At 42.0% G+C, this 27,024-nt stretch overlaps 1 protein-coding gene across 1 annotated transcript; it reads right to left on the bottom strand.

Moving 5' to 3' along the window:
* Nucleotides 1-2,115: 2,115 nt before the first annotated feature.
* Nucleotides 2,116-23,644, bottom strand: CTSC (cathepsin C). The gene is given in 9 exon segments (XM_054050814.1): nucleotides 2,116-4,350; nucleotides 5,077-5,208; nucleotides 8,507-8,622; nucleotides 10,217-10,265; nucleotides 10,268-10,331; nucleotides 10,333-10,375; nucleotides 10,801-10,967; nucleotides 20,219-20,364; nucleotides 23,453-23,644. Coding segments are annotated over 9 exon segments (1,371 nt in total). The 5' UTR covers nucleotides 23,604-23,644; the 3' UTR covers nucleotides 2,116-3,847.
* Nucleotides 23,645-27,024: the final 3,380 nt, after the last annotated feature.

Genomic DNA, 27,024 nt, shown 5'->3' with positions numbered 1-27,024 from the left:
CAACAGAAATGGCTTTTCTGAAAAAATAAATTATTTGTTTGGGAAAGAAAACCCATGCTGTGATGTTTGGGATGGGAAGTAAAGAGTGAAAAGGTCAAAACTAAACATCTTGGTAAAGGGTCTGTATGGCAGAGTGAAACCACTGGGAAGACAACAACAACAACAAAAGACAGCAAGACAGCATAATAAGCAAAGTAAAAGCAATGCACGCAAGCAAAGCAAAATGAGGAATTAATTCATCACTTCCCAGTGGCTGGCAGGTGTTCACTCATCTCCATGAAAACAGAGCTTCATCATGCACAACAGTTACTTGGCAAGCCAAATGTCATCCTTCCAAGTATCTCCCCATTCTTCCTTCTCCCCCAGCTATATACTGACCATGAGATCCGATGGTGTGGAACATTGCCTTGGTCAGTTGGCGTTAGCTGTCCTGGTTGTGTTCCCTCCTAAATCCTCATGTACCCCCAGCTGGTGGGGTGGGGTAAGCAGCAGAAAAGGCCTTGACTCTATGTAAGCACTGCTCGCTCAGCAATGATGAAAAATATCCCTGCGTCATCATCACTGTTTCCAGCACAAATTCAAACCACAGCCCCATTCTAGCTACTGTGAAGAAAATTAACTCTACCCCAGCTAAAAGCAGCACAATAAGAGATCTAGTCCCAACTTTTTCACTGCAAGGCATATTTGCCAAACCTGTGATTATTCTCCTGAATGATAGCTTATTCCCCATTTTAGATAACACACCCTTTTCAGGTAGAAACCATCTAAACAAACTATAGCCCCTTACAAAAAGGTGAATTGAAGTTGCAGACCCGCACCTCTCCATTTTGTCTATTTTGTGGGCAGTTATTTTCAGTCTTCTGTACTCTTTACAGCCAAGCTTAGCCTTTCTCCCCAACTTCTGAGCGAGCTGGAAGGATGCCAGTGGATGAAGCTGTGTCACAGCCTGCATCATCACAAAGTGGAGTGGTACCTCCTCACTTCTAACGTTCAGCAGCTCTTGCAGTTGTACCCCTTTTGGCCTGTGGGATGGAAATGCTCCGGCTGGTCTTCAGACTCTGCCTCCCAAAGGTACTTTCTGCACACAGCCTACAATCCCAAGTAAAAGTTGAGAATCAAAATATCATGTTGACCCCTTAACAATCTCTATCAGGCTGACTGACATTTCTCTGTGCAACTCTGAAATACAGAAAATGGAGATATTCATGTAATGCAGTCAGCCAGAGGCAAACAAGTACATCTGATGACAGTTGCTGGAGGTGGTGATGGTGGAGACCCCTCTGAGAAGTCTCCCACCCTCATGTTAGTACCAACGCAGCCACCACACAAGCTGTGACAAGACAGACATAGGATTTTCTAAGTAAATAACACAGTCCTATTCAAAACATGTGTAGCTAATATGATACGATGTATAGTGAAGAGTAACTACTTTTATATTAGTAGTGCCATGAGTGTCAGCAGCAGCTTGATGAGAATGAGTTGATTTCCTAATGGCTAAAGGGTAGTAAAAATATAAAGAATCACCTTATTCTCAGGCTAAGCTGTACGAGATGTTAAAGAAACCCAAGAACTTAGCACATCCATACAACACCATAACTACAGAAAAATACCTGCTTATTAAGAACTGACACTTCTGAATGCAAGGGATATTTGCAACGCATTATATCTATGCAGTGAAATCACATGAACTCACTGGTGTCAGGACAAGCCTGCAGATCACCCGCACAAGAAAGGCCATCTAGTACACCTCATCAACACGGTATCAACACTGATGGTTCTGTATAAGAGCTGCCATCCAAATTAGGTCAAGCTGTGTAGCTGCAACATCAGTATAGCAGGGAGCTTGCTGCTGGCATTGCACTGCAGCCAACAGTCTTGTCTTCTATAATGAAGTCACAGGTGACAATTTCTTCCATCCTCAGTTGTTTCAAGCAATTTTCAGCTTTAGCTTTATTACTATAATTCAAATCAATACCTGGAAAAAGGGTAGTCAGGGACCAACTGAGAACTGTTTTATCAGCACATGAACTACCACACTGTTGTTATGCCTGATAACATGGACACAAATCATGCACACACGCGCACACACACACACACACAGAGTCAGGAGAAAAACAGCATTGCCTTCCCCCACCAGTAAAACTTTCCCCAAGGAAAACATTAGCATTCAAAGAGAGGGAGAAGCTTCAGAGAAAAAAAAAGGGTTGTACACTTCATTGTGTATTTCAGGCAAATAGGTGTCTGGGAGAACTGCTGCTGGCACCAAGGGATTAGGTCTCCATGTGACTCAGTTTTGCAGAAACACCAAATTCTCTAAGTGGGAACAAACAAGGTAAAACTGCCCTGCCTTCCCCCCCTCCTTCCTCCCAATTCTCTCAGCTAAAATGATCTATGCAAAACCTAAGCTATTCTGGAGGTTCTTGTTCAAATTCTACCAAAACATAAGGTCTAATTTTCCAAACATAGTTTGACAGCTTTTGGCAGGGGATTCCAAAAAAAGAGCAGCCAAAACTATGAAACTTATTCCCCTGCCACTCTATTTCAGCAAACTAGAGTCAAACAGTTCTTGTGAAATTCTACTACTGAAGGAAAATGGAGATTTCCCTTCCAGGTTAAATGGGATATTTTGATCACAAAAAGACAATCATTGTTTTTTTTTCTATATTTCATTATTTTCCTTGCACCCTAAAAAAGTTGATTGTATCTTGTATATAAAAACAGTAACTACTTTGGTCACATATTATTTTAACCGATTACCAAAAAGTCATCTTCTACCCCTGAAAATGCGATTCATCTCTAAGCCACTATTGTTTACTCATGTGAAGCACAAAGACCAGCGCTGCATCAACCAAGTACGCTGCTGCAGCTGAGTGTCATCTAGGAATGACTAAACCTGTAAACCTCCAACTCTAGTCTTTGACCCTGTATATTTGAAAAGAATAGAGCAACAAGATTAACAGAGAGGAGATAAGCAGGATTACTGAGGAATCAGCCAATTTACTCAATTAATTGTCCCATATCCACAGCAAGGGCTGCTAGACTCCTGGGCAACTTTGCTTGATGCTTATGTGAGAATCTTAGCCTCCGCTGGATGATTCCTAATTTCTCTCCCATCTTATCTTCCCTCCTTGACAATTTAGAACCTGCTAAAGTAAAAAGATCTTGACAGAAAGTTCAAAACTTAAAGACAGGTCACTGAAATAAAGACCTAACTACTTTCACAAGTACAAACTCCTATAGGAGTGAGGTAATTTTTATTGAACTTTGAGATGATTAATTGCAAAGAACAGCAGTAAAATCCAGAACTGGAACATTTAGTAATAGCCTGACACTTATAACTGATTTTTGTCATAGGAGTTTGACATGCAGTTTTTACAGGACACAAAGCCACACAATTTCCCTTTAAACAATGTGCCCGTTCCCTTCCAACTACACCTTTATGTTCTAAATTGCAGTGACTTCTCAATTTCTGAGAAGCAAGGCACTACAGTGTCTTTTCAGAGTAGTTTTAGTCCTAGCAGATGCTTCCCTCCAAGACCTGAGGTTCAAGATTGCCCATGGAAATAAAACGCAAGTGGTGAAGATGTATATCCAGCAATGAATAAGTATCACCACTGTTACCAAATGAGCCATTGCATTCCAAATTACCTACTCTCAGACTTGAGAGAAGCCTTCAGCGCACAGAACAGAGCTAACTGTTCATCCTTTCATCTGTTTGCTCTATTCTGGAACACCACATTAAAGCTCCCCTGTTCAAGCTAGGAAACAGATTTTAACTGCTATTTCTAACAACCAGTATGTTCTTATGGGTGGGAACAAGGCACTGGATGGATGAAGACCTCTGCATTTATAATTTGGGAATAGGAGTTGCAGCCACTGCAATGCTTTCAATTGCACATTCATCAGTGCCACGGCGGATTCTGAAGTAGCCATCTTCTCCCCATGAGGTGCCCCAGCTGTTCTTCACAATCCAGAACTTCTCACCACTTTTGGGGTCTGTACCATAGCCCACCAGCAAGACAGCATGATTAGTCAATTCAAAAGGATTGAAGTCATCCATCAGCCCAGTGTGATGATAGATCCCCTCTTTATAGAGCATGAAATCACTATAAACCTCAAAAGCAACAGCCATTGGCCCATGCATAACAAGCTCGAGTTTCATCAGGGCTTCATTGCAGCCTCCATAGAAGCCACCAACATAGTGGTACTCAGAAGTGTAGTAATGATAACAGCTGCGCTTGAAAAGGCATGGAGAATCTTGGGCTGTGTAAGGGAAGCAGTCCTCTTCCACCACACCGAAGTCTTGGACATACTTTCCAGCAATGAGGTACGGGAAACCACCATCGCAACCTAAACAAAATAAAAAAATCTGCTTATTATCTTGGAAAGTTATTCAAGGTGGGAGACTTCCCTACTCAAATCTTTTGAGTGCTTTTAGACACAGTATTGAACACAAACTGCAGTGACCTAGATAATCCCAATATTCTAGTTTGCTACAGCTAGCTTTTCAGAACTCCCATCCGTGGGAGCTATATTGGAAACACTAATGCATGAAACACCTTCTCAGCCAATTGCTCCTGACAATCCCCAACAGGAAAAGCAGTTAATTACGTGTAGTAAAAACACATCCCACCAAGGGTACCATCCTTTGGAAAGCCTTAGTCATTGCTTTTGCTCACCCCCCCCCCCATAAGCACCTCCCTCTGAATATGCTTTTGTGTGGATGTGACTCCAGTCTTTGTAGATATGCATTGCAATTTGGCTATACTTTTAGCCATAGTCCTTAGATACTCCCTATTTCTCAGGCAGATCTACCTAAAACCCAGTAAGATCCTAAGCATGAGGTCACCTACTCCTGGTTCAGTCCCCTCCTTACAGTAAGTTGGGCTGCCAAATCTGGAATATTTTTTGCAAACTTTCAGGATGAGAAGTATTATGAAGTATAGCCTGCCAGATACATTGTGAAGAAACTAAATCACGGGTGATGGGAAAGGCATGGAGGTTTTTAAATATATAGCCTCCTTCTGCATCACTACCATTACTGAAAGTTATCTTTGTATACACCAGTGTACTTACCCTGAGAATACTGGCTGCAAGACACTACCTGCTGAGGACTAAAGACTGGTTTCTGCGTGTTGTTTGTGAGGATACGTATTCTTGCTTCCAGCATGCCCATGGAGGAAAACGCATAACAGCTGCCACATGCACCTGAAGAAAACGGAACAAGAAAGAGCAGTCAGCAAAATAAACAAGGCAAGTCACCTGCATTCAGGTAGAACTATTCAGACTCCACTGGAGAGAGTCAAAACCTACCAGTGGTTAAAATTTGAACACTGATAGTGCAAAACCTTTAAATACACATTGAACTTTTAATCATGTAAATAAAAAAATAGTTCTAGCAACTTCTGAAGAAACACTGAGCTTATTCAAAATAGGCAATATACTGCCCCTCATTGTTTTTTAGTGTATTAATTAAGAACTATGGTATTCCTTCAGAACAAACCTACAGGGACCAGATTAGCAGGGCATAGAAGGCTCACAACGTACTGCCACAGACTACAACCCTTTATGGAGCACATATGCTAAGGCACAACGAACTTTAAGTGAATGCTGACAATACTGGTCTGGATTTCAACCTCTCCATGGATTTAATGCTGCAATTTCCAGTTGAGAAAACATTCTACCTCTTCTCTCTAAAATAACTGACTTTTGACAGTGTAGTGGTATAAACAGCAGATTTGATACAGTGGATTTATCCTAGCTCCCCTAACTTCCCAAGGGTATGTAATTGGTACACTGGCTTTTCAGAAGAACCTTATATTCCCTTCTGTTTCTTGCAGAGTTAAGTCTTCCTACTTTTACATCAAGATTGATTACTGCTTCTAGTTTTAGGCCTCTTCACTCCCTAAGAGCTCCCTGTAACTCATTAAAAACTTTTGGAAGTGGAATGACAATCATCACAGGGAAGGACAATTACTTGGATGGGGTCCTATTTTATCTACAGATTGTCACCAAGGTGCCCAATTTCCTTTTGTTACCTGACAGTAGGGAAGTCAAATATTGCAGAGCTATGAAAAGGAGGGAGGCTTGAGGAACAAAACACAATACTTTCTCCTGAACCATGTAGGTGTATAAAAGCAAAGCTATTACAAAAGCAAGACTACATGAAATTGCACCTTCACTCAGTTAGATGTGTCTAAAGAGACGGGGCAAAATCAGCCTGAACATGAATACTCTTTGCCCAGCAGGGCAAACTAAAGCAGTGAAAGGTGCCTCCCACTCATTGTACAGTTATAGCATTCAAGATGGGCCATGCCGCAGAACACTGTTGCATTTTGTATGCAAAAACGTAAAATAATAAAATTAATGCAACCATTTCAGTCTGAACTCCGTTGGGGTGGCGGCTAAATTTCGCTCCTGTGACCACAGTGGTATTTGTTAGGCCCACAGGATAACAACCACAGTCTATAAGCAGAGAGCCAAAACAGACGCAAGAGTAGTTGCTTTTCTGAGACAAATTCTCTTCCAGAGTTAACAAACAGCCACATCACACCCCACTACTTCACTGCAAAAGGCTGTTACATTTTGAGTAGCAAGAAGAATACAGCACACCTAGTGAAGAACCAGCTGACCAAGCTCTTCACGTACTTTGATCTGTAGAAAAAGCTCACACAAAGAACTAAGCAAAAAAATGGAACTGCATTCTAATGCTAGTGAAGTCTGTAGATTCCTCTCTTCTCCCCCTAGTAAAGTTGATAGCAAGCAATACCAGTACTGTCTTAAAAGACAACATCTCTTGGCTTAAAGATGCATTTACTGCTCTATAACCAATCTTACAACTCAACTTCTAGTTTTTGGCTATAGAAAATATTAACAGGGATGCTAACATGCTGGCAGTAAATATTACAGTTCAAGACAACTGCAGTTGCATGAAGCTTGCCATGTCTCAAGGTATTCTACAGAGAATGCACATTTCCCTTTTAATTCTTATCTACTTCAGATGCTGTATGTTTTTCTCCTTAAGTAACAAGCAGTGACTCCACAAGCATGAGAGATCTGGGGAGCTATGATCTTCTAATTCATACAATTCTCTCTGCATGAGCCAGAAAACTGGCATCTTACCACTTGCAGCCTTCCCCACCCCCAGCATTTTCTAATTAGTCATTTAATAATCTTAATGATATACAACTAAGACTTTTTAATACCATCACTTTAATGAAGCATTGATATCCAGTGCCTCAGAAGATCATACAAACTACCATAAGCAAGACTTAATTTGTATGTCTGCCTATTATTTGAACATCTTTTGGAGGTTTTGGTTTTTGTTCTTTTTTTTTTTTTTGAAAGCCTAAAAGCTAAAAATTCTTATTTACAGAACAGCATGTATACTCCACAGAAATTTAACATACTCAGCATGGATTCTCAGATTACAGGAAAAGTGTAGGCAACTTTATTATTGGGAGCACCAAACTAATTCTCATTTAGAGAAACTCTGAAACAACAATGCAGAAACAGTAAGTTTGGGACCAAGTGTTCAACTGCTTGGGTAGTAAAAGAGCCCTTGGGATATTCACAGCATGAGAAAGTACAGGACTCACACCTGCATAGGAATATACCCTTTCCTGTTGCCATCTTCAGTGATGCCCATGGGTCAGCTTGTAAGTTACAACTCCCACAAACCTACCCATGTTCCTTCTGCTACCAGGAGTCCACCTGGCAGAATTTGGCAGAAGAACTAAGCCACAGTGATATAAGTGATTCCTTCCCCACCACACTAATGTTATGTTCCCTTCCTCTATAAAGTTGCACCCAGACAGCTATCAGTAGATACAAATTTATTTGGAAACAGTGGATCAGAGAACGGACACATTAACAGAGTTCACTCAACTCCAATATGCAATCATTCAATTCAGGCATCTCACACCACGCTGCTAAAAAAGCAATCCCGATAGAAAAAACATCTTCTAGAATTGTATCCTTTTAAGTCTGTTTTGAGCTAAATACTTCCCTATGTTTTTACAAGTATTCTATATTTATCAGTGTCTACGCTTTTCTACCTCTTGCAACGAGGCATTTAATTCCTGAAGCTACTGGGGTGAAGATTTGGATGCAGTATAAACAATTTTTAAGGATTTATTCAATAAAGTGGCATGATAATTTGCCATCAGCAGGAAATAAGGAAAGAAAACATACATTGGTTCTGTCAGCATTTAGGAAACCATAACTGAGACTCTCTGGACAAAACTTGACAGCTGTCTTTATGCAGGGGACTGTGGTAATTGGCTTTCACTCCAGCAAGAAACACTTGCTTGGATAAGCCAGAATCACAAACTATTTGTCACCCTTGTCAGTCAGGACCCCACCCCATTATCTTGCAGTTTAGTCAAAGTGAAGGTGCAGTGTGTCAACTGCACGACACTAGAGAAAACGTTGTTAATGGCTTATTATAAAACTACATCAAAGGAGCTCTAGAGCCTTTCATTCATATTTTTGATTATTTTTTTACCTTGATTCCGAACAGGGCTGACATAATTGACACCATCCACATTTCTCCAGTCCCAGGATTCTGGCAAGCTTGAAACTTTTTTGAGTAACTCAGGAGTTAGAGGTGCAGGCTTTGGTCTAAAGAGGAAAAAATGCTTCTGAGTAACAATTCACACTCCAGGCAAGGAAATAACCATGTAATGATCAGTTGTCATCTCTGGCTTCTAGTTGCACTTAGTTCATGCTAAGCAATTTGAAACAGTCTCCATCTAAGCTGAGTGGGTGTCAATATCAAGAAATTAGTTTCAGCAGGACGCAAGACCTACTCAAATCCCTCCCTGAGGGAACCATATTATGGACTAGCCACAAGCTAGCAAGGTCAAATACTTCTGAACCAATCCAAAGTGTAGAGGTAACTCTCAGTAACTGTAGCAAAGCCCCTCTGCAACAGCTATTTCACACCTCTGCCATCATAAGGTATGTACAATATCTGACTGCAGGCAGCACCCCGCCTTGGCAGCACGCACTATAAACTGCCTACACTGCAGACAACAGACATGGCTTACATCAACACTTCAATAACTGCAGTCCCACTTGTCCAAGAGAATTCCCTGGAGCAAGCTTTTACAGTCACTATTGAACTATTATTGAATGTTGCTTGGACTCATCTACCACTTGCAGCCAAGAGATGCTCGTAGGTCAGCAAGCCAAGAGCTTCCTGCATTCAGCTTTTCACATGACCTGATCCTTGATCATAAGTCATACATTAAGTTACCATTCATAGACACCAGAAACTGGAGTCTGTTCTGAAAGCATGAGAGGACCTGTCACAGCACTACATAGCACAATGGGCTTCCAAATAGGTTACTGTATTTAAGAGCACCTACAAAGAGATTTCTTTTTAGGATGAAAACCATGATAATCTGCATGATACTCCCATGCAAATATCGAATTTTTGCTAGTATAGCAGGACCACCGTCTACAAACATACAATTGCCACATTTGGAAACTTAACTAGCATTCCTACCCACAGCAGAGTGGAAAAAGGGAAAATACAAAAAAGTTAAAAATAGCTGTAAAGAAGGAATTTTCAGATCAAATAACTCTTAGTTTTCAAATTAATGTAGAGGATCATGTATCCATCCTCATTACACTTTCTCTGCCATGTCATCTGCAAGACCCTGAATGGCAGTCTCAGGGTAGCTACATACTTCTTCAGAGATTCTCTATTCCTGCTAGAGGACTCTGGTGCAGGCATGGCAAATTATCAAAGTAGCCAGGGAATCCACTCAGAAAATTGTTGTTATTCATGTTTAATAGCAGAATGTGGTTCACTGCCTTTTAACTGCAATTACGAACTACCAGAACGATGAAGAGAGTCAAGCAGAAACTCATGACTACCACAAGCAGGTGATGGGTAGGCAGGAGAGTAAGGTTGACAACCAAGACTGTCCCCCACTTCCTCCCTGCACATATAAATTCAGAAACAAGTACTGGGCAAGATTAAAGGACAGATGACATATTTGCCAACTACTCGAGGCAACAGAATGCTCAGAATAATCATTCACATAAAGAAATATGTTGTCACTTGCACGAACATGAGCTGGAAGAGGCCTTGAACTTGATTAAACATCTTAAATACAATCCAAAAGACAGCTAGGAAGAGCCAGAACACATAGAAGCAGATTCTTCGCAGCAGTGGGGTTCATGGCAAAACAGAACATCGTAGTACCTTGAAGCTCTGGAATAGAGACCCCCAGCTCTTCTAGCTAGTTCTTCCATGCAAAGTTCTCATATTCCTTGTATCTTGTTGCTCTCCAAGACTTCTGCCGAGCATTGATAGCACTTTACAAAGTCAAAAGTTGTGCACATAACGTCCCTGCCTGAAAGTCTGCAAACAAAAGCAACAAAAAAAACAGTAAGAAAATTACACAGATTAAAAACTAAAGATGTTCTCTAAAACTGAATCTGCAAAAGCCCTTAACTCTCGAAGAGGTCTTCTAGCAGGTACTGATAAATATACAGTTACTGGATCAAGGCAGGTTTCTGAAATTTGAGACACTAATTAGAAAAGCTAAACCATCCTGGACATGCCAGTTTTGTAACTGGGCTTCACCAAAGACCTGAAGGAGAAAGTGTTGTGAAAGTGTCCTACGTCTTTGTGCATTCAGGTTTTATTCCCTAACATTATTACTGGCATTAAACTTCACCCTCAACGCCAGAACTGGTACATACAATTTTCAGTCTGAAGCCTGAAGCACGACTACTGAACAATTTAATTTATATCCAGTTAAAAGGTCACTATCTGTTGCTTACCTTTCCCTGGGCTTTCTGGAAGGTAGCTCATTTATGTGAACATCTGAAAGAGATGAAGAAATCTTCTGTCCAACGAAACAAGCCCAATTGTGGCCAAGTACATCATGTACCCATCCTGGTAGAGTCTCATTACAGTAGCTGGTCACGTTCTGGCCTTCCTTTTTGTACTGTAATGCAAAAAGGTTATGCTTGTGTTGAGTAGATGCATTTGTTAATACAGCAGAAGTCCCTACCCACCCAGCTGCTTTTTGCCTTTTTTTCAGAAGTAGCTAAATGTGTATTTCAGATCAACTAGCATCACGTTTGACTTCAAAATAAAGCAGCATCAATATGTTAAGCAGATGAAAGTGATCTTTATGAAATCACTAGAGGAAGGCAAAGGGGTTATGACTTGCACTTTAAGCAACAAAGCACGCATTAGTATCAGTGTTTGGGTTCAACAGGTTCTTTCCAGGCAAAATGTAAAAGAACTTGGTACTTATTCCTCTCTTCAAAGCTCTGTGGATTTTTTGTACCATATGTGTGACTAGTCAAACTAACCCTAGACTTTGGTAAATGTCTGAGAAATAACTCACAGCAGCCTGAAAAGTAAATGCGGGGAGGAGGATGGCAAGTTCCTCACCCAGTGAGGTGACGGAGAGCTCTCTCAGGGAGAGCTGTACTATAGCATTTCTGGTTTGGAAGTCAGTATCAAAGATTAGACTTCCTGCAACTGCTTTAAGTTTGAGCTGTGGTAAAAGAGAGTCAAGAAACAGTTCACCTAAACTATAAAAATGAGACAACAAGAAGTAATGATCTACTGACAGCAACTCATTTGAAGTTGGCAGTGAGGGGAGTGTTACTAAAGACTTAAGTCCTAAGTTCTAATACTTTCTTATTCAACCACACAAGTCTTCATTTTATCACTAAAGAGGAGTTAATACATTAATCTATTCAGTAAAATGTGTCTTCATACAACGAATAGTGCTAACACTGCCCAGCTGCCTAAGTTTCCTGGATTATCAGTTCTTTGACAGAAGAATGTCCCCAGGGAAAAAGAAAAAAAAAAAGTCTTCACTCATTTCAAAACTGGTCTGTTTTGTATCAAGCTACACAGCAACCTGAAAACCACATGCAACAAAAGCTTTAACTTTAATCTTCTAACCACACAAATCACTTAAACAGAATCCAAGTTTCCTTGTCCGAGAATATGTTACTACATCCTGCCCCATTCAAGTTCAACATGTACAATGGTACAGGGGTTTTGTAGCTATGTTTCAACAAAATGCTTGCTTAGCCTCTTCACTGAAGAAGGTGATGGCTGACAGTGATGGAAATGCCTCAAAATTGAAATAAAGTAAATTAACTACCTGGTAGGTCTCTGACTATGTCAAGGCTCTGTAGGGAATCTGAAGGAGAACACAGTGAAATAATTCAGTCGCTCTATCAGCAGTATAAAATTAAAGGTTAATCCTCTGGCTATTTTAGAACAATGAAATTACTTTGTCTCCAGTTTGGAGGCTGCAGAGGCATCTACATCCTCAGCTATCTAGCAAGGAAAGCAAGTTTACTGACCAGAGCTGTGTCCTTGTTCTATTCAAGCCTATCTTACACTGCAAGATTCCATGATATGGACTTAGCCCAATAGTAAGGGCAAGCTCCAGAGATGACCTTTGAGAAAGACCCTTTTCCAAATAGCATTGCTAGAAATCCAGACATTACTAAATTATTGATTTCACATCAATAAGTTATTGAGAGTGCTTATTTGGCTCTACATGGTAATGCAAATCAATATATATCTGTCTTGTCTATCTAAAAGCTGCCATAGATTAGAACAAGACCAAGAACAATCATTCTGTTAAACACAGGTGTTCAATTTGAGTACCTGAAGTATACTCAAGGGAAAGGCCTGCTTCCTGAAACATTCAGATGCAGGTCCCACCTAGTATGGAGAATTATATTGAATCATAAGTGGAACAGATTTGGGAAATGATCTTCACAGAAAGACTGAAGAGTTATCTGCTAACTAGCAAATTAAAATTACAACCTGCCTTGTGGGTTTTTGTTTGGTTTTGGTTTGGATTCCTTAGAAATCCCTCTTTTTTTGAGATAAAATCTACTGCTTTTTTTAAGACGTAGATAACCAGAATAGTATTCACACCATTTGTGCAACTTTTTTTCTGGGGGGAGGAAGTCAATTTCACAATTCTGTTATGCTTTTCTTTCAGTTAAAACACACCAACAAAACTAGGAAGGGGGTGAGGGGATAGACAGTGACAATGCTTCAAGATAGACAAGAGAAAATAATTCCAATTTCAGAAAGTGTCTGTAGAAACCTAAAATTTAGCAATTTAAGTCCTCTGCAGGTATCCTTTTTTTTTTTTTTTGGCAGACTGGAAATACTACACTACTGCTGAATCTGCTTTGAAAAAGGGACATGGAAACTTTGAGGCTACAGTCTATTAACAACATTTGCATAAAAGTAATCTGAACTCCAAGCACTATTTTCAGCTAGGAAACAGATATATACCCGTACAGTCCCAATTTGATTTTTCCACCCCTCTGACTTCTAACTGAGAGCCACTGATGTAAAAAAGTGGCTGAGAAAAAATTTAAAAATGCCAGTACCTGGGCTTAATTTCTACAACCTATTTAACTGCCAATGGGCCATACGTTACAGGAACTAAAATAAGATAAAGTCATCAGTGCCATCACAGTGACACCCACTGCTTACTACCAGAAAGTACACTGAAAAAACCCAATACTTCATTACTAAAAACACATGCAGCATTTCTTACTGTGATCACAGGTCTCCGACAGATTAGATCTCGCATCTGACCATACCAGTTTCAGAGGATCTCCTATGAGTGTGCCTGCCCAAACAGTCGTATGGGCATGACTAACTTCAGCTGCACCAGTGCAGCATGGAACCATTGCATGAACATCTGCTGACTCAGGTGGTGGATGCAAATTGCAATGCCAGACTCAACTGAAGCTGCCAGCACAACATCCAGCACATCCGTGGAGCCCAAGAATAGCATCCTTCATTGAGGACAACAGCCTCACAGCTGTGACCACCAACAACTGTAGGGCAACTGCTACATGCATTTCCTCTGCAGACCAAGATGGTTTCCATTTTTAAGTTAATCAAAGACTACTGCAACCATGGCACATGTGACAATTTCATCAGCCAGTGCTCACATCTGCAGCATTAAGTAAACTCCATCCAGTGATCTAACCCACCTAAGGTAACTCCTGTAGAAAGGCAAATCGTATTCACAGTTCAAATTCTGAGGTTTGAAAACATTAAGCTTAAATTCTTTTTCACATGCATATTTTTTTTAAGTCTGACAACTCATGTTACTTTGTCTAATGACAGAGTTTAGGCAAGAGACTCCAATATTAACCTTAAAATGCTTGCTATTAGATACCTAAATCTAGGTACACTTTTTGGTAAAGAACACTTCCAGTGAAGTATTTCCTATGTTGGTCGCAACTTAATCCAATTACACGTTCAATTCTAGTCCTGGTAAAAAAGTAATCATTTAGAGCTTTCCAAATTTAAAATTCTAAAGACGAAAGCAAGAAAGGATGGGCATCTTAGCGGACACAGCATTTTAACAGGGATTCAGCAGTGCTACATACACAGCCTGCCATCCCATCCTCTTTCACATCTATTGTTCTCAATTTAAGCAAAGTTCAGGAAACAAGCCAATTCAAGTTCCAGGAGGCAGGATTACCCTATACATTAAGCCCAATGGAAAAAACTTACCACTCATTTTTCAAATTAACAAGTGTGCCTATACATTTTAATATGGGGAGCACGTTCTTAATTAGAAGAGTATTAGTACTAGTAGAGAGACTTGCAGATGCCTTGCTGTACAAAAATACAGAAGATATCAGAACAAACCACTGCATCTTGCTACCTCATGTAAAATGCAAGGATCTATCAATTACAGATACCTTTCCTTTCTTCTAGGTAACATCCTGAAATTCAGATTTACACCTTAGGGAAGCAGCAGTTACACACTGCCATTTAAGTGAGCCCAACTAAGTTAGAAATTAACTTTCGATTGTTTTGCAGGATGATTAAATAGCATTAGTAATTCTTTCTATTTCAGTGACATGGAATAAAATGCATTTGAATTTTCTTATTTAACATTCCGAAATTTAAACATTAACTACTGTCACTTGTCTGGGCTGGTTATTTTGGAATGGAAGTCCTTAGTTTTAACCAAATTTGGAGACACTAGGGAAGAGATGAAAAGATGTGACAAAGATGTCACCAAGTCAGTCTGGATAAGATTAGTAACTTCAGTAGTGGAATATTCTATAATCTACTTCTTCCTTTTTGCTGAATGTTTTGATAATGTTTTAATATAAAAAATGCCAGACTTCTGTTTTTTGCTAGATGACATCTCAAAAGTCATAAGTAGTACCACTTAGCTTAAGGGACAAACAGTGATAAATCTTACGAGACTGTCTCCTTTCAAAATGATAATCTTAATATTAAATAAATACTACTAAGGTACAAATAATTGAAACAAGTTGCCCTCAACTTTCCTTTCAGCCTCACTCTAGCTTTCTAAATATGCTGTTCTTATTTCTTTTGCCATCCTCTGGGGGAAAAAGAAAATAAATCTTTAAAGCCTTTTATCTTGCATAGCCCTACAGAATCCTTATATCATGCACATGCTCAAGCTTCTGCCAAGAGTCAGTATGCTAACTTTATGTCAAAATTCAGTATAGGCATGTTTCAGCAGCACATATTAAAAAAATGCTATTAAAAACTCACTGAAACATGCACCATCAATCAGGCTGTGTCTACACCCACACACTACAGCACCTCTGATAAAGCCACCATTTAGACAAGTCCACAGTATTCTTGTTAGTAATCAGTAACTTCATTCCTTAACATAAAACAAAAATATCCTCCTGTTCAATCAGCACCAGTAGCACTTCTATGTCTGGAACGTATGAAGCACTGTGTTGGCTCAAACACTGCTGTTCACTTAGCCTAGCAACTCCATCCTCTCTATTCAATGACAGAATACAAGGAAAGCGTTAAAGAATCATAGTAGGTAAACTGAGATGCTTCATCTGCCCTGTCACCATCATGGAGCTTTAGCCACATAGTTTACGTGTAGTGCAGCAAACAGAACTTGAGATTTATAAGCTGCCCTTAAGCAATGAACTTTTCTAATAATCCCCAATCCACAGCCTTGGAAGGAGATGTACAAGGCTTCCTGTGTTATGGTCCATCCAATACCTGTAAGAATTTTCATAAAGACAGAACTCTTTTGAAGACCTACTTAGGAGTTTCCTTTTCTGCCTAGTTAATATGTATAACAACTGAAATAAACCCCAGTATTTTGAGAGTGGGGTGCAATGATTTTGCTCATCTGAAATCCATCAGCATGAAATCTTTCTTCTGCAAACCAGAAGTAATACTAAGTAATTTTACCATGTAGTAAAAACAATAGCTGAGTACTCCATATTAAATATAACAGTTCTTCACTTTCTTGTTGTAAAGTGAGAGACTACCAAAGATACCCTTCCTTTCAATGAATTCCAAAAGGACTTTGACTTTCCACACTTTCAACACCAAATAAGACCAAGCAATATTCTAAGACATTGCTTTTATGTGTTCCTCTTTCTGCATTTCAGGGAGCAAGGCTCCCTCTCCCATTAGCACTCTAGTTTATCCTATTTCACTCTAAGAGCTTCTAGATTACGATCAACACTAAGCAAATTTTTAGTTTATACAAACATTTTTAGTTTATACCAGGACTACATGTGTTTGTTTCATAAGTAATGCAGTATGTAGTGGACTAAAAATAAACAGAGATATATATATATCAAGTATGTCACAAGGTCAAGCAGTTCGTAAGAAACCACTTCTTCCCCTCCAAATTCCCACTGACAACTGTGAAATAACAGTTTTGGAGACAGACAGTATTACAAGTTGTTGCCTAACAAGGTTAATTAGTTGCCTGTAGCAAAAAATGCATTTATTAAACGCTGTAGTATTTCCTCACACTTCATGGCCATTATACTTCCATCTTGGTAATGTGCCTCCTTTTACAGCAGTGAAATTACAGAGAGGATAACTCAATTGGACTTTAATCCTCTCTAATACTTAAGGTAAGAAGCCTTTCATTTAAGCACTTCTTCCTGATGGTATCTCTACTACTGAACAAAGAGCCAAACAAGCTTGCAATTTCTCAATACCAAAAGCAACTGCAAAACTAGCAATTAATCCACTTGCTCACAAAGGGCTAAGACATTCATGACCATGAAATGCAAGCTATTATGCACTACTACTGCTCACAACTATATTTGACTTATTTTGTTTTGAGCAGCAAGTTGGATCAGACAACCTCAAGCTGGATCAGATAACCTGTAGGGCTACAAAGATGATCGGAGGGCTGGAGCACATTCCCTATGAGGACAGGCTGAAAGAGTTGGGCTTGTTCAGCCTGGAGAAGCGAAGGCTCAGAGGAGATCTTATAGCGACCTTCCAGTACCTGAAAGGGTGCTACAGGAAAGCTGGAGAGAGGCTATTTGTAAAGGCTTGTGGAGATAGGACCGGGGGAACGGGTATAAACTGGAGAGGAGCAGATTTAGACTAGACACTAGGAAGAATTTCTTCACTATGAGAGTGGTGAGACACTGGAACAGGTTGCCCAGGGAGGTTGTGGATGCCCCATCCCTGGACGTGTTCAAGGCCAGGTTGGATGGAGCTTTGGGCAGCCCGATTTAGTGGGATGTCCCTACCTATGGCAGGGGGGTTGGAACTAGATGATCTTTCAGGTCCCTTCCAACCCTCACTATTCTACAATTCTATTCCATGATCCTATGAACCTCCAGAAGTTCTTTCCAGCCTAAATTATTCTATAAAACAGTTTGGGTATATTGCTTAATAGTACTCTTGCAAATTAATGCAGTTACATTTTCATAAGCACAGAGAATAATGAGATCAGTGCTTATCAGTTCCTTGACTTAGTGCTTATCTTTCAGGGATGTTTTTCAAAGGGTACAGACACATTAGTTCAGCCTTCAGTGACTCTCAGCTGTCTTCAAGTTGGTGTCTCATAGCTCCATTTACATTCCAGAGCAGGTCACTCGCTGTTTCTATGATTTAATTCTTCATATTCAAGAACTAGTTTGATAAACAACGCTTGCTTCAAATGCTCACTATACTGGATTGTAAAGCAACTCTGCATTTCAGTGTAAAATATCAGACTAAGTATTCCCAGTCCACTACTTCAATTATATTTCTCCTCAGGCGAGTCCACCCAGGCCAGCAATGACTGCTGAATTCCACCTACCTAAGAAGACACCTCAAGCCTAATTTCTTGGACAACACTACAACACAGAGTACTCCACTGTCGTCAGGAGGCAGCAATTCCTGCCACTTTTGAAGACAGGCACTCCCACTGCAGGGAAGCTTGCACAGAAGTCCCCGTCTGATAAATTCGAGTAATTCTGCCCAGTTCAGGTACCCTTCAGTGCCTGTAGTTTCGCCTGTATAACCTGCCAAACCTATGATGAGTGCATATTATGGCAATTTAGTGTCAGTAACATACACAGATGAAACTATGTCAGTCAGGTATTTGTCTCTCACACCTTGCTTTTGCCCAAGTATAAGATCCTGACTTATGCACAAGCATTCCTATTTTACAGGAGTACAGTAGTTCTGACAGACAAAATTAATTTTATTTATAGTAGGTAATACAGTGTCACGTTTCAGATTTGTGATGAAAACAGTATTACTAACACAAGGATGTTCTACCCATTGTTGACCAGTGCTTAAACAGCACTGAAGTCTTGTTTAATTCTCACCCACCCTCCCCAGCCAGCAGGCTGGAGGTGCACAAGAGGGGAGGGGATGCAGCAGTGACAGCTGACCCCACCTGACCAAAGGGATATCCCATACCATATACCATTATGCTCTGGATTAAGAGCTGTGAAAAGAAGAAGAAAAGTGGGACATTGAGACTTATGTATCTGCCTTCCTAAGTAAGGGTTATGCATGACGAAGCTCTGCTTTCCTGGAAATCACTAAACACTTTCCTGCTCATACAAAGTACTGAATAAATTCCTTATTTTGCTTTGCTTGTACACTCAGCTTTTGCTTTACCGAATAAGCTTTTTCTCAACCCACGAGTTTCTGCACTTTTGCCCTTCCAATTCCCTTCCACCCCACTGCAAGGTGGAAGGCAGCAAACAAGTGGTTGTGCAGTGCTTATCTGGCTACTATGGTTAACCCACGAAGAGCACACAAATAACTTCACCTTTAGTCTTGCAGACAAGAACCTACACTGCCCTTTCACCAGGGAAGAAGTTGCAGCTATGTCAGAGCCTTGTATGCAATTTCTATCAAGTAAGGTTAGGATTCCTCTGAAAGGGTGGATAACATTTTGTTAACATCTGAAAACACTGACTTGAAAACAGCTGCTGTGAAATAAACCATCTACAACAGCTCCAAGAAAGACAATTTAAAGCAAAAACAATTTCTTCACTCTCCTTACTAATTACAGTTCAGAGATTTTATGCTTTGACAAAGCCTGGGTGTCTACTATCGGTTCATCTGAAGTCACACACAAGATCATGCTTCCTGAAACAACCAAGAAATAATGTTTACTTCTGCTGAGGGTGCACTCACCATCCGACCAATCTTGCAGCACAAAATGTCTGTCTTCTAGGTAGCAAAGTCATCCTGCAGATACAGCTTCAAGCTACCCTCAATTCATAAGGACAGCAGCATAGCACTCAGTCTTCTCCTGTCTAGCCCCTACTTACCAGCACTGTTTTCAGCTTAGTCTGAGGTCATTAACAAGGACTGCAGACAGCAACATTATTCCAATTATAAGAATGGGAATAGTTATAGCTACGTTACAGGCAACGGAAAATTTCCTTAGATGTTAAAGTAGTATTCTAGAATAAAATATAATGAGCCTGTAAATCCTTCAGCAAGAAAAGTAGATGGTCTCTCTCAAGTTTTCATGCATTTGAGAACGCTTTTAAGGAAAGATAAAAGCAATGATGTTTGCTATTTCACTTTGGTCCAAGGTGTTAGGAAGAAAACAGGAAAAAAAAAATTACAGGCCATTGGGAGAGTTAGCTTAGTGAAGGCCTTCAACTGCTTTAAGCATGCCCAGAAGGGAAAACTGTAGCATCTGTAACAGGTTTTTCAGATAATACCCAGCACAGAATATAAATACTTCTTTCATTCCTTTGCTCCCTACCCAGCCACTGCTAACTGTTCTCTTACATTAAAAGAGGTTCTGTATCTAGTAATCCAGGCAAACCTTAGAGCAAAAGATAACCAAGTGTTCCAACCGCCCCAACCGCAGTACTCTGGGACTAAAGAGAAGCCTAACTACAAACCATTTTAGCAACAGTCAGTGATGCAGAACACAGCAAGTTAACTCACCTTAAAAAATGCAAACCACTTGTAGTCATTTATCACAATTTCAAAGCCTTGATTGTAAATCAAAGTGAAGAAACCATGGTTGCCCAGACTATCCTGAGCCACATCTAACTTCTGAAGATTCACAACCACCTTTCTTTCCACAGGCCCTGCAAAAAATACAAGCGTTACTGCATGCTCGTTGTGTGGAAAAGAAAAAAACAGTACCAAGAATGTCATAACATTACTTTCACTCCAAAAGATGCTACAGTACTCTTGCTGAATACAGTCTTCTGCAAAAATGCAGTGAGCAAACACACTTCAGGGACTTCACTCACCTGTCAGTGGGTCTACATGCTCATTTTTGGCACTGCTTGACAGTATTTGCACATTTAATTAGCAACAGTGACAGCACCAGCTGTTATGGGGATACATCAGATTATTTAAGCATAACTTGCTATACAGCTACCCAGGACACAGACGCTGTGTTTGCAGTAACAAGCTTTCTCCTCAAACATCTGGGATGAGCATCAGTTACCCCATGCCATTTTTCTTGAGTGTTCTCCCACCTTCCACCTCACCTCCATTTTTTTTTTTAAAAATACCAACACAAAATAATGAAATACTATATCCCCACTACTATTATTCCCACAAGGAAAGGGTTATTTGTCTCTTCTGGTCCTGCCAGGTTCCCTAGCCAGGAAGCCCTAGCAGCTGGTGCCTGCCAGGAGCTGAACTTAGAATCCCACTTTGCTGCTGGGAATGGCCACTTTGAGGAGGGCTGAGCTGAGAAGGAAGGGATCTGTGGGCTGTGAAGAAAGAAGTAGTGAACTAGCATGTGCGAATCTAAATGAAAACATGCAAAACACCTCTAAAATTGAAGCTGATACCAAAAATGCCAGCAAAGAAAACTCCCTAAGACTCGTTTTGGAGTTTTAGAAAGCAAGCATCCTTTATCAGGCCTGGGCAACAGGAGAGAGTGATCTCCATCAGCCACGTGCAGCGCGATAAAAGCTGGCTACAGAATATATCTGCCATTTACATGCACATGTATAAATCTTAAGCAAATTCTTTTACTTTCCAAAGTCTAATTTCAATGTCATTGTGAAACTTTGCATCAGTCAAAACTCTTCTCCATTTGGAGCTGGCTCCAGCTCTCTGCATGACCTTGCCTTTAAGGCAGGGAGAAACACAAAGCAGAGGTGGTTACAGAGGAAGAGACATCAGTTCAGCACAGATCATACTGAACACAAGATGTGATCATCTTCAAAGAATGAACTGTGTCTGAAAAAACACAGTTTTAAAGAAAGCATGCTACCAGAGGAACATCCTGTCTAACTTTCAAAGAACACAATTATTTTGATGAAACTTAACTCTAACTCAAACAAAAAGTATTCCACTTTTTGGAATAGTTACTACTTAGAATCATATAGTATTTGGGGTTGGAAGGGATCTTAAAGATCGTCTAGTTCCAACACTCCTGTCACAGGCAGGGACACCTCCCACTGACCAGGTTGCCCAAGGCCTCATCCAACCTGGCCTTGAACACCTCCAGGGATGGGGCATCCACAACTTCCCTGGGCAACCTGTGCCTATGCCTCACCATTCTCATAGTGAAGAAATTCCTCCTTATGTCCAGCCTAAATATGTCCCTCTCCAGTTTATACCCATTGCTCCTACTCCTATCACTACAAGTCTTAGTGAACAGTCTCCCCCCGGCTTTACTCTAGCCCCTTTCAGGTCCTGGAAAGTCACAGAATCATAGAATCACTAGGTTGGAAAAGACCTCTTGGATCATCGAGTCCAACCATTCCTATCTGTCACTAAACCACGCCCCTGAGCACCTCATCTACCCATCTTTTTAAATACCTCCAGGGATGGTGACTCAACCACCTCCCTGGGCAGCCTCTGCCAGTGTCCCATGACCCTTTCTGTGAATTTTTTTTTTCCTGATATCCAGCCTGAACCTCCTCTGGTGCAGGTTGAGGCCATTCCCCCTTGTCCTATCACCTTTCACTTGGGAGAAGAGACCAGCTCCCTCCTCTCTACAACCTCCTTTCAAGTATACTTGTAAAGAGCAATAAGGTCTCCCCTCAGCCTCCTCTTCTCCAGGCTAAACAACCCCAGTTCCCTCAGCCACTTTTCATAAGAGGAGCCCGGAGGGTCCTCCAGCCTCTTCACCAGCTTCATTGCTCTTCTCTGGACACGCTCCAGAGCCTCAACATCCTTCTTATAGCGAGGGGCCCAGAACTGAACATAGGATTCGAGGTGCGGCTTCACCAGTGCCGAGTACAGGGGCAGAATCACCTCCCTGGACCTGCTGGCCACGCCGTTTCTGATACAAGCCAAGATGCCATTGGCCTTCTTGGCCACCTGGACACACTGCTGGCGCATGTTCAGTCGCTTGTCAATCAACACCCCCAGGTCCTTCTCCTCCAGGCAGTTTTGTAGCCACTCTTAAATTAAATCATAGAATAGTTTGGGTTGGAAGGGACCTCAAAAACCATCCAGTTCCAAACCTCCCTGCCATGGGCAGGGGCATCCCACCAGATTAGGCTGCCCAAGACCCCATCCATCCTGACCTTGAACACGTCCAGGGATGGGACAGCCACAACTTCCCTGTGCCAGTGTCTCACCAGTCTCATGGTAACAAAATTCTTCATGTCTAGTCTAAATCTGCCCCTCTCCAGTTTACACCCATTCCTCCTTGTCCTGTCACTACAAGCCTTTGTGAACAGTCCCTCCCCAGCTTTCTTGTAGCCCCTTCAGGTACTGGAAGGTCACTATAAGATCTCCTCTGAGCCTTCTCTTCTCCAGGCTGAACACCACCAACTCCCTCAGCCTGTCCTCATAAGGTGCTCCAGCCCTTTGACCACCTTGGTATCCCTCCTCGGGACCTGTTCCAACAGTTCCATATCCTTCTTACATCGAGGATTTCAGAACTGGGCACAATACTCCAGATGAGGTCTCACAAGAGAGAAATAAAGGAGCAGAATTCCCTCCCTCGCATCTTTGGATGCTCTTCCCCCAGTCTGTTTAAGGTCGCTCTAAGGTCTCCTCGGAGCCTTCTCTTCTCCAGGCTGAACACCACCAACTCTCTCAGCCTGTCCAAGAGCATCTCGTATCGAAGCAGCAGAGCAGCAGCGAGCACCCAGACCGAGTCCAACACCAGGATCTCAGGCAGTTTCATTCACACGGACCTTTCCCCTTTCCCCCTCCCCGCGTCTCCACGTCGCCCCCCCCGCCCCGCGCTCTCACCCGCCTGGGAGCAGTTGCCGTGGCGGCCTCCGGCCCGCCAGACGCGGAGCTCCCAGGCTCCCAGCAGGTCTGCGAAGGAGCAGTTAGCCGGCGTGTCGGCCCGCAGCGCCGCGGGCAGCGCCAATAGCACCACCGGCAGCAGCGCAGCCATTACGCTGCTCACACCCACCCCCAACCCCTCCCGCTGCTGAAATGGGCGCCGCCGCCTCCCCGCCCCCCGCGCGGCCCCGCCTGCCCCGGCGGAGGCCGGAGCCTTCCGTGAGAGGGCGGCACGGGGGCTGTGTCCTGTGTCCTGCTGGCGGGGGTTGTCCTTCCCAAAGGTGTCTAACCCAGAAGCCAACCGTATCCTGGGCTCAAGCAAAAGAAGCGTGGCCCGCAGGTTGAGGGAAGTGATTCTGCCCCTCTGTTCCTCTCTTGTGAGACCTCATCTGGAATACTGTGTCCAGTTCTGGAATCCTCAACATAAGAAGGGCACGGAGCTGTTGGAACTGGTCCAGAGGAGGGCTACAAAGATGATCAGAGGGCTGGATCACCTCCCATATGAGGACAGGCTGAGAGAGTTGGGCTTATTCAGCCTGGAGAAGAGAAGGCTCAGAGGAGATCTTACAGCGACCTTCCAGTACCTGAAGGGGCTACAGGAAAGCTGGAGAAGGGCTATTCCTAAAGGCTTGTGGCGATAAGACCAGGGGGAATGGCAATAAGCTGGATACGGGCAGATTAAGGCTTGATATAAGGAAGAATTTCTTCACCATGAGACTGGTGAGGCACTGGCACAAGTTGCCCAGGGAAGCTGTGGCTACCCCATCCCTGGAGCTGTTCAAGGCCAGGTTGGATGGGGCTTTGGGCTGTCTGAGCTAGTGGGATGTCCCGGCTCATGACAGGGTGGTTGGAACGGGATGATCTTTAATGTCCCTTCCAACCAAAACTATTCTGTGATTCTTCCCCAGGGTGTCCTCTTTTCCAAGGGTGTCGTTCCCAAAGGGCATACTCCTGAAGGGCATCCTCCCCTGGAAAAGGCAGCCACCACCCAAAGGGCACCCTCACCCATGAAGGGCATCCTCCTCAAAGACACTTCCATCCTAACACACACAGAATCATAGCCTTATAGAATTATAGAATAGTTTGGGTTGGAAGGGACCTTAAAGGTCATCTAGTTCCAACTCCCCTGCCATGTGTTCTCTTGGAGCCTTCTCTAGGCTGAACAGCCCCAACTCTCTCAGCCTGTCCTTGTCACTCCAAAGTGAGTCCCCCTCCTCAAAGCGTATCCTCTTCTCCAAAGCCCATCAACCTCCCCAAAGGGCAACTTGCCCCTCAAAGGGCAGTCCAAATGCCTCCAAAGGGCATCTGTCCTTCTAACCGGCATCCTTCTTTCCAAAAGGCATTCTCCTTCCTGGAGTTCCTGTCTTGCTACCCAGCCCCAGGAACAGGTCTGCAGGGTTGCTCCTCAGTGTTATTTCAGGCAAGCGCCTTGCAGCCATGAAGAACAAGATCTCATGTTCACCGCGGGTTTTAGCAGCACAGAGTGACTCAGAGTTTCCTCAGCAGCCACATGTCACGTCTGGGAAACCATGCGACACCACTACTGCATGGGCTGCAGACCCATGTGCGCTTCCTCTAGGACCCTTTTTACACAGCAGCAGTCAGCAAAAACTACAGAAAAATCCCCCGAAGATGTAAGATTTAGTGACATGCAGAATCTTGCAGGTCCAACAAGCAGACTGCTTGCAGGGGACATTGGTTGTCAAAGAACAGAGATGTCTCCGTCGAACCCTGAGCCTCTGCATGAAGCCCAGTGCATGGCAGAGTGAGCAGGAAAGTGGTGCTTGTTCAACTTTCTCGAGATTCAAAATGTGCATATTTTTACATCCTCAAAGTTGTATATGCAATCAGGAAGACTAAAAGACTTGCCAGTGAGTAAAAATGCCCTTTAAAAAAAAAAAAAAAAAAGTTTTCTGAAATGACCTCTTTCAGGGGAACAAAAAATGCGTACGGCTCTATGTTGACTGTGAAAATGATACACTAGCTTAACTATGGATATGGCTTAAAATGCTTTTGTTCAACCGTTACAAATCTTTGTGTAGATACCGTTATTACTGATTTCAACATTTTGCCTTTAATTCACTTATAAGCTAAACTAGGTTGAAACTAAAAGTGTCCTATTTTATTCTTTTAATTTAAATCAGAAGATCAGGAGTTGCATCAGTAAATTTTAAGAAATATTTTATCACCATCACTTCTCTTTCACGCTGTCTTCTCAACTTTTTGGGGAAGGATTAGTTCCATGTTTTGTTGCTGATTCTTAGGACAAAATAATAGATGCTCTTCCTCAGATGACAGAGATAAAAAAATACTTCACTTGTTTTGGGACAGTCTTTTAAGGATCCTGAAGCAGTGATTTGATAGGAATTTCCTCCATGTTACCAACAAGAAAATAAATGTCATTTTGGTTCCCTAAGACTCGTTGGCCAATAGTGGTGTTATGAGCTTTAACAAAAGAGCTCTAGGGTTTGTATTTTTTTTCCAAAGGCAGCTACATTTTGCTGGACTTGCTGCGCAAGTGTATGTGTGTTGCCATTTCTAATCAAGCCCACCTAATGAGATGTGGCTACACAGCAGCACAGCAGCATCCTGTCCCCTTTCTTTGCCAATGAGATTTTTTGGCTCCATGCTTTCTGAAAGCAGCTCAAAAGTTTCCAGTGACCCTAGAAAACTATCTGTGTTACAGTTCTTCATGTTTTATGTGGAGGATCAGAAAAGGTCCATGCTATCTTCATCTGTACCCCATGACATTGTTTAGGTAATCCTGCCTCTTTGCATTTGTACTGTTCTTTGAACTTCAATTTTCAGTTTCAATTTGGAGCCACTGCAGTCTGTCATTGCACAAAATCACGTGAGTTTCTCTTTAATTGCCTCGGAGTCACAATGGATTTTTGCAAATAAGGTGTATTTGACATAATGGAGTTGTAAAATCATCACTGGAACAAGGCAGAGTTGGTTTAAGCTCAGTCTGTCTTGTTGAGTTCACCCCAAATCTGCTCTTGAGCTGTAGTTTATTTTGTCTGTTTGAGCAAGGTAAAACTGCCTGGTCCTTGTCTCCAATAGTAAATTTTAGTTAATTATTTCCATAGAAAAAGATTTCCCCAGCTCACAAGCACTGGCATACGTGGGTTTATCAGTGAAATACAGCCTTAAATGAGTCCCACTATGTGTGGGAGAGACATGGGACATCTGTGTTTGGTGACAGGCTTGCCCTTTATTGTTTTGCTCAGATAAGCTGTTACCTGCTTTCTTGAAGCCAAAATGATATCAAATCTCCTGTAAGACCTCCTTACATTGTGTTTTATCAGTGTGTTACAAAACTCCTCAATCTAGGGGCAAAGTCACACCAGGAGAATCCAAGTCAGTGGTTATTGTCCCCAGGAGGGGTGGCTGGGCTAGTAAGCTCCTGAAAGCTATAGTAAGCACTGGTCTCTTTCGTAAGGTAATTGAAGTCACAATCTTGCAGGGAGAAAACCCTTCAAAAATAACCAGTCAAAATCCTCCAGAAAGCGCATAGCTTTCTTCTGGGTTTG

The sequence above is a fragment of the Cuculus canorus genome, chromosome 1 (assembly GCF_017976375.1).
Source record: "Cuculus canorus isolate bCucCan1 chromosome 1, bCucCan1.pri, whole genome shotgun sequence".
Classification (NCBI taxonomy): domain Eukaryota; kingdom Metazoa; phylum Chordata; class Aves; order Cuculiformes; family Cuculidae; genus Cuculus; species Cuculus canorus.
The sequence above is the reverse complement of the archived record's forward strand: the minus strand, read 5'-3'. Positions and strand labels throughout refer to the sequence as shown.